Source organism: Astyanax mexicanus, chromosome 6, assembly GCF_023375975.1.
Source record: "Astyanax mexicanus isolate ESR-SI-001 chromosome 6, AstMex3_surface, whole genome shotgun sequence".
NCBI lineage: Eukaryota > Metazoa > Chordata > Actinopteri > Characiformes > Acestrorhamphidae > Astyanax > Astyanax mexicanus.
Window position 1 is genome coordinate 44789216 of NC_064413.1, and position 12364 is coordinate 44801579.

General features: G+C 40.5%; 1 protein-coding gene across 1 annotated transcript in view; it reads right to left on the reverse strand.

Annotated features, from left to right (window-relative positions):
- Nucleotides 1–10193, reverse strand: part of si:dkey-192l18.9 (F-box/LRR-repeat protein 7) — a 60036-nt gene extending 49843 nt beyond the window's left edge. Inside the window, exon 1 of the mRNA XM_007238662.4 lies at nucleotides 9744–10193. Within this exon, the coding sequence (XP_007238724.2) occupies nucleotides 9744–9780 (37 nt within the window). The 5' untranslated portion in view covers nucleotides 9781–10193. The remainder of the gene's footprint in view (nucleotides 1–9743) is intronic.
- Between the last annotated feature and the right edge of the window lie 2171 nt (nucleotides 10194–12364).

Sequence of the window (12364 nt, forward strand, 5' to 3'; positions counted from 1 at the left end):
TATCTGGGATACCACAGCAACCACCTTGTCATATAATGCTCTTATTATACTGCATATGACATTCATTTCGGGGACAATACTGTATGTCAACCATGGTCCTAGAGCTTAGGCCTACTCTGCATTTTTAAAAAAACAAAATATGGTCATCCCATGTACCAGCAGGACTCCATGTACATACAGGACTTGATTAATTTTAGGACCTCTTCATGCAAAATAAATAATGTGAAGAGAGAGGATTGAAAGTATTCACTCAGGCAATATCATAACTTCATCATTATATAAGCAGCTGTGTCTGTAAAAATAGAATGGTGAAAAGACTTTTCAAAGCAGTTCAGACCAGTTTGAAGGAGCTTTAGATCTTTCATCCATTACTCACATAAAACACACTTCTCTCTTTGATGGAGAGTTTCTGTATTTCTGAACAGTCCAGCTGCAGAGCAGTGTACTCAAGATTGAAGAGCTATTGAAATGATAATCCAATCAGCATGATTCTCATCCATCAACATTCAATTCTCTTTTAACAATGCATAAAGTAGAGCACTAGCAATTTTTCGATAGCTCCACATAATGCAATGTTTGAGATGGAAGCAAAGGTATTTACATTTATGTATTTATGGTTATATGGTTATGAATACATCAGGCAATGTATTTATAACCATGTAATAAGGAGAACAGGGTCTCTATGATTGGTATAACTGTGCAACACTGCATCCCGAGCCATAATTGAGTAAAATACGTACTTCTCAGCTTGTCCAGAAATGCATGTGTAATGTATGTTTCTGAGGGTTGCTCAAAATGCAACTTACAGTCACCGCACTGAATCTACAGTAAGAATTCTCGCATAATGCCGCTACACACTCAGTCCAGCTATGGCACTGAAAGTCTGTCTGTCTGTTTTGTCAGATCTACATCATTAACAAGCCTTGAATAAATGATTCACTGGCCAGGCTTGATCTTCCAAATGATGCGTACAATGTTTTGCCATGCAGATTGAGTTCCATTGCTCAGGAGCTTAGCACCCTTTGACAAATATTTTCCACTGTCATATAGCATGTGAACATTTCAGACACAGAGAGAGAGAGAGAGAGAGAGAGAGAGAGAGGGAGAGAGAGAGAGAGAGAGGGAGAGAGAGAGAGAGAGAGAGAGAGAGAGAGAGAGACACACACACACACACAGCTTGAATTCATAAAAGTCTAGGCTTGATTCTGCCTCTGTAGAATCAGGAGACCAATAATACTGGCAGGTTTAATGACTTCATGCTCATAATTTCTATGAATGGCTTCTGCATTCTGAATAATTAGTGAGATATGGTATAGGCTACTTGTAGTCAGGGTTAAATTGGATCTGTTTTCACAGTTGTCATATTTCATTGCTTTCCTTTTTAAAGCCTGTAAGATGCAGAAGGCTGGGGAGCTTCCCAGACATCACTGATGAGGATTTATTTTACTGGAGCTTTTCCTATTTTCCCTTTGACTATCATTCTGTCCACCTTTCCAGCAGATACATCCATGCAACTATTGACTTTAGAGGCAGATGCAGTGAGAGAGAGAGAGAGAGAGACAGAGAGTGACAGAGAGAGAGAGATTGATTGATTCATTAACACGGTTGTCTGTTAAATTAACCCCTTATGCTCCCTGACATTTATTATGATAAGTACACAATTCATTCACTGTCTGTTGGTTTGCTTCCTCAAACCTCTCAAAACACACACAGTAGGTGAACTGGCTAGAAGAGTGGTTCTCAAGATTTTTAAACCATATACCACCCATGATCATACTAAATCTTTCTAGTACCACCTACTGGGGTTACTGTTAACCTTTTGTTTTATTATTCAGTTCTTAATCCTAATGTAAAAACAACCGAGCAATAGGGCTCTATTCTAGGGCCTATAATATTGATGTTTAATTCATTTATATTGTATTGGAGAGTAAAACGCTGTGTGGGCTTATACACTGGATCTAGTGGGTTAAGCACTAAACACAAACAGATGTAAATATATTTAAATTGCAGAGAAAAATGTCTATAGTGCAATTATTAATATTTGTGTGTGTCTGTAGATAGATAGATAGATAGATAGATAGATAGATAGATAGATAGATAGATAGATAGATAGATAGATAGATAGATAGATAGATAGATAGATAGATAGACAGACAGACAGACAGACAGACAGACAGACAGACAGACAGACAGACAGACAGACAGACAGACAGACAGACAGACAGACAATGTTATTGATCCCCGAGGGGAAATTCTTCACATCCAGCAGCAGGTGTATATATTACACAAAGTTACAAAAACATAAAATATAAATCATACATATAAATACAACAAAATAAAAAATAAAATGAAATTATAAAAGTACAGTCTTTAGTGTGTGTGTGTGTGTGATGTAAAATGGAGGTAGTGCAGTTGAACACAATAGACAGTGAACACCAGTTGATGTGCATAAAGTAAGGATAAGGATAACTGATGTCAGCCGTACAGAAAGTGCAAACACAGTTATATAATAATTTAAATTTAGCAGTGCAAATGATACGTAAACAGTAGATGAATGAACTAGTGAATGAACTACTAGTGCAAAAAAAGGGTAGAACTATAAAAATAGTGTTACGGGCATCAGCAAGATAGTGTGACCATAGATGGGGGTATGTCCATGGTGTGGCCAGAATTGCTGGAAAGAAAAGGTGTCGTAGAGTCTTCAGCTTGCTGTGCTGAGATGAGTTGAAAAGTCTTATGGCCTGAGGGACAAAAGACTTTCGAAGTCTGTCTGTGGAGCAGGACTGGGACAGCAGTCTGCCGCTGAATGAGCTCCTCTGCCTGGTGATGGTGCTGTGCAGAGGGTGGTGAACATTGTCCATGATGTTCAGCAGCTTGCTGAGGGCTCTCCTCTCTGCCAGTGGTGTTAAGGACTCCAGCTCTAGTCCCAACACAGAACCAGCTTTCCTCACCAGCCTGTTCAGTCGTCCAGCGTCCCTCTTGCTGATGCTGCCTCCCCAGCACACTACAGCGTAAAAGAGGACGCTGGCTACCACAGACTGGTAGAACATCAGCAGGAGTTTCTGGCAGATGTTAAAGGACCCAAGCCTTCTGAGGAAGTACAGTCTGCTCTGGGCCTTCCTGTAGAGGGAATCAGTGTTCACTGACCAGTCCAGCCTATCGTCCAGGTGCACACCAAGGTATCTGTAGGACTTGACCACTTCCACATTGACCCCCTCGATGGAGATGCTGAGAGCTGAGAGGCTGCTGAGCAGAGGGCCTGGACCTTCTGAAGTCTATGCACATCTCCTTAGTTTTGGAGATGTTCAGCTGTAGATGGTTCGTTTTGCACCACACCACAAAATCCTCAACCAGGGTCCTGTACTCCCTCTCATCACCATTACGTACACATCCCACGATTGCAGTGTCGTCAGAGAACTTCTGCATGTGGCATGACTCCGAGTGGTATTTGAAGTCTGATGTGTACAGTGTGAACAGGACTGGAGAGAGAACAGTCCCCTGTGGTGCTCCTGTGCTGCTGATCACTGTGTCAGAGGAGCAGTCCCTGATCCTGACATGTTGTGGTCTCCCAGTAAGGTAGTTAGTGATCCAGGTGACCAGGTGCATGTCCACCTCCATCTTCATCAGCTTGTCTCTCAGCAGTAGGGGCTGGATGGTGTTGAAGGCACTGGAGAAGTTGAAGAACATGACCCTCACAGCACCTCCCCCCTTGTCCAGATGAGAGTGAGCTCTGTGCAGAAGATAGAGGATGGCATCTTCCACTCCCACCTTTTCCCGGTACGCAAACTGCAGTGGGTCCTGAGGCATGAGGTGGTCCAGCAGCAGTCGCTCCATGGTCTTCATCACGTGAGATGTCAAAGCAACAGGCCTGTAGTCATTCAGCTCCTTCGGGTGTGCCTTCTTAGGAACTGGAACGAGGCAGGTTGTCTTCCACGTGGCAGGAACTCTCCCTAGACGCAGACTCAGGTTAAACACATGTTGGAGGGGCTCACCCAGTTGAACAGCACAAGCCTTGAGCATTCTGGGGCACACTCTGTCCGGGCCAGCTGCTGTGGTGAAGTCTCGCGTGAGAAAGCTCCCACGGCATGTAATAAGGTCGGAGACTCACCGCTAACAGTTCAATATCCCGACAGCAGATCACCTCCTTCACGTTTACATGTCCAGGGTTGCACCATCTGTTGTTAATGAAAAGCGCGATCCCCCACCTTTCCGCTTCCCGCATTGCGCCAGGTCCCTGTCCACTCTCACTGTAGAGAAGCCGGGTAGCTCCACGTTAGCATCTGGCGTGTCGGGGGTGAGCCAGGTCTCGGTGAAACACAGCACGCTACACTCCCTGTAGAGCTTCTGATTCTTCACCAGACACGCTAGCTCGTCGGTTTTGTTGGTCAGTGAGTTGACATTCCCCATAACCACCGACGGAACTGAGGGTTTGTACCTCCAGCGCTTCTCCGTACTCTTAGCCTTTAGCTTAGCCTTTAGCTTAGCTCCGGCCCTACAGCCTCGGTAATTCCTCCTTAGTTCCCCCGGTATTGTGTGGACAATGCCCCCACGTCCCGCGGGTTGAAGGGCCAGCAGTTCTTCACGGGAATAAACACGATATTCCTCGCTGCCCCGCATATTTACACTAAAAATATCCTTAGGATATAAATAAGATGCACACTAGACGTGTGTAGTAGCACAGAGACGATAAATAAACGTAAAAAACTCGAAAAAACACACAAAGGAGACGGAGCTACTGGAACAGGCAGCCACTCGCGTCAGCGCCGGAAGTGAAGTATGTGAGTAAGAGAGAAAGAAGTTTTATGTAGTACCCTGCAGTGGACTGGCATCCTTTCTGCATTGTACCCAGTAAGAAGTGGATGTGAAGATAGAAAGATGGATCAATCATTTGGTAAATATGTGCAAAGCAATGAAATCTTCCCCACAAGTGGTTCCAATAAGTTTTAGAGGTTAAACCCAGCATGTGCCACCACTGATACTTTGTGAAAGACTGGGCTGTGAAAAGGACAGGACAGAGAAGAGACCTGCTTGTTCGGTTTTCTGGAAAACAACTTTTCAGAAGCGTTCAGCAGTTTCCTGCCCTGTGCTTATGTAAGGTGCAAAGAGACTGTTGCAGGGTGTGAGCTCTCTGAGTGAAATTCAAGACGGGGTCGATCTCAAGTGCAGATGCTCGAGGCCCGAATGGAGGAAAATTGTGCACGTTTATGAACCCTTGATGAGGTATCACATTCTACAGAGATGCACATGAAAGCCAAGTTCTCTCTCCTCGGGCAGGCCTGTGATACTGCTCAGCTTTGAAGAGCAGCTGGACTAATTCAATTCAAATACTGACATAACAGCTGCTTTGTGAAGTGCACAAGATACTGACCCAGACTGAGGCGAGGTCTAGCACAAAAGCTATGTTCAGACTACAGGCAAATCAGATTTGTTTCTCAACTCAGATAGACTGAGATGACTGTGCACCTTTTTATTTGCAAGTGATCGGATCGGATTTGCGGTTCTTTACATCACAAGCCGTTCTGCATGAGAAGCTGTAATAACACAACAGGTGTCAGTTGCCATGCTGGTGGTGTGGCCTTCTTATGCTGAAGCAGGAGAGGGGGAGCAGTATCACCTCGCCCTCCAAACAGTCACCCGTCAAGTTGCGGTTTAGAACTTTAATACCACAACAGACAAATGTAGCTATGAAGGTGTTCTGTACTGTAGTTATGGACAGACACATTTGCTGTGAGAAATTAAGCATCATTCGAATAGTATCTGGTGGGAACATATAGTCCTCGGGACGTTTGATGTTGATAGTGTAACGTTTGACAGAATCTGTAGCCATCTGTATGGTCCATAAAGAAACACATTATCCCTGGATGCCAAAGTCACTGTAGGACTGTCCTATGAAGGGTCCTTCTTGTTGGTCAAACATTTGAAACTAGGGTCTGGTTTATATTTTAGTGTTGAGTTAATGTGTTGCCTAAGGCACAGCCTGTGCGAGTGCCCTACGCTGCTGTGCACATTTATACTTCTGCACTAAAGTGTTCACAACTCTGCAGTTTAAACTGTGAAGGTGGGAATGTGTGGACGGAAACACGAGGCCCAGCACATCAGAGTTGTACAACGCATAGAAACATTTTTGGGAGGTGTGTGTCAGGCTGTGGTATAGGCTACACTGTAGGATATAGGCTATGTGTAGGGTACATCGTAGGTTTGACATTAAATTGGTCTAAAATACTTTTGACTGTGACACTGAGGTACAAAACATGCACATTGTCATTTCTTCAAAGGAACAATTTATAAATAGTTTAGAATACAATAGCTTAAAAAAACAAATCACTACGAACGTCAGCTGCATTTCCCAACTGGAACGCAGCCCCTGTATGCAGAAAGGTGGGTTGCAGGTCCTCTGAGGTAACTGTCAGGATACTGAACTGCCGTGAACATTTTTCGAATAGGAAAAAGCATTGTGAAAAAAAACGTGTTCAAAGTTTTTAAAAGATGCAAAAGACAAAGTCAAAATCTGCTCTGTGGCCAATTCATCTATACTAAGATTTGTAAAAATCTTTGGATCCAACTTGAAAAAATCTGAGCTCCCCAATTTAGATTTGCCAAAATTGGATTTGAGCTAGCAGATAGAGATAATAGATTATATAGATACTTTGTAGACAATAAAGTGTTTGTAGATTCTTCAGATAGATTATATTAGTTAGTTTAAAAACATCTGCAGTAATGTTCATGGACTGTATTTTAGCTTATTCTGTCAGTGATTTGATCTGTGTGATCAGGCAACATGAAGACGTTTAGTGAAATGGAAAGGACAGATCAGATTGGCAATTCTCTCCGTTTTACTGGATTCAAGAGTTTTGACAGGCATTTGGCATGTGATCTTGTGCTGAAAGAACAGGTCATGAATGGTCATGAATACAGTCCAAGCTAGAACTAAAAATATTTAGCTGGATGTGATTTCTGCTGCCTCTGGGAAAACATCAGATACCCATCACACAAATATCTGATCTGACTGCTTGTCTAAATCTAAGTCTTTAGACTTTAGAACAATCCAGACTAGTCCAGGAATCTGTGGAACCAATTTTTACCATTTCTTGTGTCCCAGAGTCTGATGTGCATTTCACATTTTCGCCATCAACAGACTGGAGGGAGGGGGACTGAAAAAACAACTATTATACTATTTTTCCAGAACCGATACTTGGTGAAAATGCAGCGATTTACAACTAGGTGCAGAAACCAAAACCACAGCTCATTCCACGGTGGTGGAAAAGGGCCAACAGTAGTGCATATAGTTGGGCAGTATCCACTTTTTCATACTTTATACAATGTCAAAATATTACAGTGGTAGACAGTATTGCCGGCGGGCGTATATTGCACAAATCTTATGTTTACATGACAATACCATCATAGATACCGTTAAAATCTTTCAATACTGTGGTATATTGTATTACTGTTTACCAGTAATACAGTAAGAACACATGTCTGGAGTGGTGGACCATCCCCATAACGGTTAAGGGCCTTGCGGCCCGCCTTGCGGCCCAGTTATCGAACCCAAAAATCTTGTCAAAATGTCTGCTGAGCCACCACTGCCCCATTTGCAATAAAACGTAATGCCTCCTATTATAAATTCCTAGTACACACATGACACTGTGAAGTGAGCAATGTTAAATTCTGGCACAACTTTAGAAATTGATTCAATGAAATGCATAAAAAGATGCTACAAAAACAAGACATGAGATACAATACAAGTACCTGTTGCAAGACTTTTGGCATGTCACCACTGGTATGTAACCATTGGTTAATAGCCTGAAGGGGGTTAGTGTATGTTTAAACTTTGTCATTACTTTTTTAATAGTATATGAAAAAGAACATAAAAAGCAAATTTCCTAAGCTATTCTACATGTTTATGAAGATACTGTAGTATTGCTATGAGTCATATGCCATTTCCTTCTCTTGCAGGCCTAAACCAGATAAACATCAGACATTAGAATGCTTGCATTGCAGGATGAAGATGAGTGCAGATGTGTAATGCATCTACATTTAGCTTCACAAAGTAGATAGGTAGAGAGAGAGAGAGAGAGAGAGAGAGAGAGAGAGAGAGAGAGAGAGGAGGGGGGGGAGAGACCTCTCATTTGATAGTTCAACCTGCATGATGCATGGTATGTTCTCAACTAGTTTAGCACACTGCCAACCTGGTCAACCACCCCAAACTCCAGTGAAAAAACACATAGCCATTGATCATCAAAGAGAAGAAACCATCTGAAAGCAGCTACCCACTTAGTCTCAAATGCCTTTTTATCAGGGAAATCTAAAGAATTTCCTCCATGTTTGCGTGGTGGACAATGCTGAGGTCTGCCTAAGCTAGCCACCAACATCATCAGCAAAGCTATCAGAATCAGTGCATTTTGGCCAGATGAGGATTCTAAATTGACTGCTAAATACAAGACAGAAGATTTTTAAGAAAAACAAATTGGGTTTGATGGTTAAGCTGATCTACAAGCATAAAATCAACCTTACCAGTATAAACCAAGCTAGATTACCAATGATTCGCAAGACCAGCATGACCAAAATCAAATAACATGCATTGCTTATCAGCATTCAGTAAGAATCGCTTTACCTGCATGACCAACATTTAGCTTTCAACCATCTTGGCAATCAAAGACAAGCCAAAACCAGCCACCAGAAAATGTATTTTAATCTGGATACACCTTTATAACTTCTTGTCTACATAACTAAATGGGACATGCATCCATCAGTGTCCCACAAAAATATGAAGGCTTCTGCATGCAAAAGTTCTGAAAAGACAATTGCAGAACAGAATATTAACTCATTAGAAGCTGCAATGATGAGTTCAGAATAAAGAATAAAGTTCAGACAGAAGATCAGATAAAGGTTTAACTGAAGTTAAGATAAAAGATCAAATTGAGGCTTAAATTGAATAATAAAATTCAGGTGAAAGATCAGATAAGTCTAGACTAAAGTCTGGAGTTCAGTTGGGAGATCAGACTGAAGTTTAACTTACAGACTGCAGTTTAGATGGAAGATTAGATGGTGAGTTTAGCTTATAGACTGAAGTTCAAAATAAAGATCAGACAAGTTTAGCTTGTAGACTGAGGATCAGTGAATTTAGCTGATAGACTGAGGTTCAGATGGATGTTTAGTTTATAGACTGAGGTTCAGATGAAAGTTTAGCTTATAGACTGTGGTTCAGATGAAAGTTTAGCTTATAGACTGGGGTTCAGACGAAAGGTTAGCTTATAGACTGGGGTTCAGACGAAAGGTTAGCTCATAGACTGGGGTTCAGATGAAAGTTTAGCTTATAGACTGGGGTTCAGATGGAAGATGTAAGTTTAGCTGATAGACTGAAGACCAGATGGAAGATCAGATAGAGGTTAGCTTATAGACTGAAGTTCAGATGAAAGTTTAACTTGTAGACTAAAGTTCAGAGAAAGGTTTAGCTTATAGACTGAAGTTTCAGAGGAAATTTAGCTTATAGACTGAAGTTCAGAATGAAGATCAGACAAGTTTAGATTGTAGACTGAGGATCAGTGAGTTTAGCTTATAGACTGAAGTTCAGATGGAAGTTTAGCTCATAGTCTGAAGTTCTAATTGAAGTTTAGTTGGTAGACTAAAGTTAAGTTGGACTTTACACTAACCTACAGGTTCTGAAAGCACATGTAGCATGTCATACGGACATAGGTTTTCCAAAGTCTGCTTTAAAGTCTAGTCAGTTTAGTAAGCCCTCCTACCTTCACTTCCATACTGTTTGCCATTGTTTGCGCCCATCCTGAAGAAGAAGACATGGTCTATCCACAGAACACCGCAGTACACATGGCGCTGTAAACACACAGCACTCAGAAAAGCTGGAACACCTCAGAAAACAATGCCCCGTTACTCCCTCAGCGCTCAGTATCGTAATGTGGGAAACTAGCCAGGAGCGCGTAACGCTGTGCTGTGCTGCGCTGCGGTGCTACAGCTGCAGATAGAGGAGCTCTGTGCGGGTCTAGATGTTGTAGGTCCACTGTTAGTCCACTCTGCTCGCGCTGAGGAGAAACTCCAGATCATATTCTCCACGAAAGGGATGGAGGCAGGGGCTGAAGCTCGGGGGCTTTAAAGAGACCGCTCACTTTAAAGGGCAACTCCACAGAATTCCAACACAAGTCATCCACTGAGCTGTTAAAGAAATTCATGCTGTAGGAAGGTAAACATATGTAAAAATCCAGTTTAAGACCATTTTTAATGGTAAAGTTGGTTTAAAAACAATGATAAACCAGTTGAAAACATACTGGTCATGCTCAGTTTTGATGATCATGCTGGTCTTCTAGTTTGGTCATGCTGACTATGCAGGTAGATCAGCTAAACCTTCAATCAGGGCTGGGAGGTTACAGATTTAACGAGATTTTCAAAATTCAAGATTTTACATATATTTACATATAAAAGCTGCACGAGGGAATTTTAGCAGATATACAGTAGCTTCTGTCAGAAATCTATTAAAAAAAACTCTTATGTTGCAGTGATTTCCCTATTTTACACTTTGTTCATAACTTTGTTTGCACCGTGTTTAATATAAATCTGCATGTAAGGTTGAAGGGAGCTGCTAAATATTCGTAAAAAAAATAATAATAATAATGTAAAAGAAACAATAGCTTGTGCATTACCAAATTAAAAAATGGATACAAAGCTTATGTTAAAACTAAAAATCCAAATTGTAATCAAGAATTGCTTATATATTTGTTATATATGAGTTGTGTAAAGGAAGTAAATTTAAGTGCCAGCTGTGAAATATATAATGACAACTGGGGGTTGGGGATGGTGGTCAAGTTTTCTTCAGGGTAAAAATGGAAACCAGTACAGCACAGGCTTACAATCCTTACAGTGTCTTGATTGCTTACTGTAATGTATACTGTAATTAAATTATAGCTAATGTTGCACATACCACAAAATAACCAAAACAAAAACTACTATACAGCAAAATCAACAGCTAGTCAATTCTGCAAAAACACACTCAATGCTATTGGTTGAATGTAGACTGTACCTGTTAAGTTAAAGGCACAGACCATCCAGAAATCTAAATCTGTCAGTAGTTTTCATGCCCTAAAAGAATATTTTAAATATTTTACAAATAAATGTACAACATTCTTAAATCCATTCCCTCAGGGTCTTAAAAGTGTTACACATTAAACACAGTTTTTTTTTTTCTTCATTTTTGCATATTGCAGTGCTCAAATTTGTTTAACATATTGGTTTGTTTAAAATACAATAATCACAAACTTACTGTAAAGAGTTTTTTGGTATTTTGAAAATGGTCTTATTTCCTCTGAGTGATATTACAAAATCCTAAAAACGTATTACACCTGCAGATACCCTAATTTGAGTTTACTGTAGAACAACTTTTGCATGAACAGCTAATTATTCACTACTACAGACACCAGAGTGTGACACCAGGCTGTGTCATCACAGCAGCTTTTAAGGTGCATTGGTAATTGAATACAATCTAAAATCTTTATGTGTGTGATTTACTAATCGGTAATAAAATGTGTTTAACTAAATAGCAGCTACTTACACATAGTGCCATGGCTTGTGCAGGTGCTGCCTTAATGAAGACCAGTGTAGTGTGTGTCTCTTTAAAACCACACACACTTGTGTTGTTGATGTCACCATAGAGTAGAGCCTTTAGGAGAACAGTAGTGCAAGAAGTGATTAAGGACAGGTCTGTAAAATGAATATATTTCTTTACATACTGAAGCACATTCAACCAGTAATACATTTACAATAATTGTTTTGTCATCTGAAGTGTGCTTTCATACAACTTAGGAAGCAACCTACCTGTAATGAATTACAAATTGGGTAATATGTAAAACAAAGATATTTATTTTAAGAATATACAAATGAATACATATCAATATGATTTAATTCACACAGTAATGCATACTTCAACACATACATAAAATAAAATAAATTGTGAAATAAAATTATTTCTTACTGTATTTAGTAAAAAAGTTCGTAGGGTGTAGCGTGTGCCACATGTTTGGGCAGCTCAGCCTTGGTCAGGAAATTTGCGCCTTTTGTAGTGACTTCTGACACCATCCATCATCTACTGGGCATGTTTTTCTCTTCTTTACTTACAAACATTGTGTAATTATTCCTCCCAAACTCACTTTTCCTATCGTAAATTTGTTGCTCTTTATTGCACTGTATTTGCCTTGTAGTCTGAGCTGCTGAGTGTGGGTCACAAATTGCATTATCAGCATTTGGGAAAATAGGAATCAGAAATTTGTCAGTAAACAGAAGGGGTATTAAGTACTGCTTAAAGTATCATTAAGTGTTGTATGTTTCAAGTAGCATGAATGTGAATAATGTGTTTAAATAT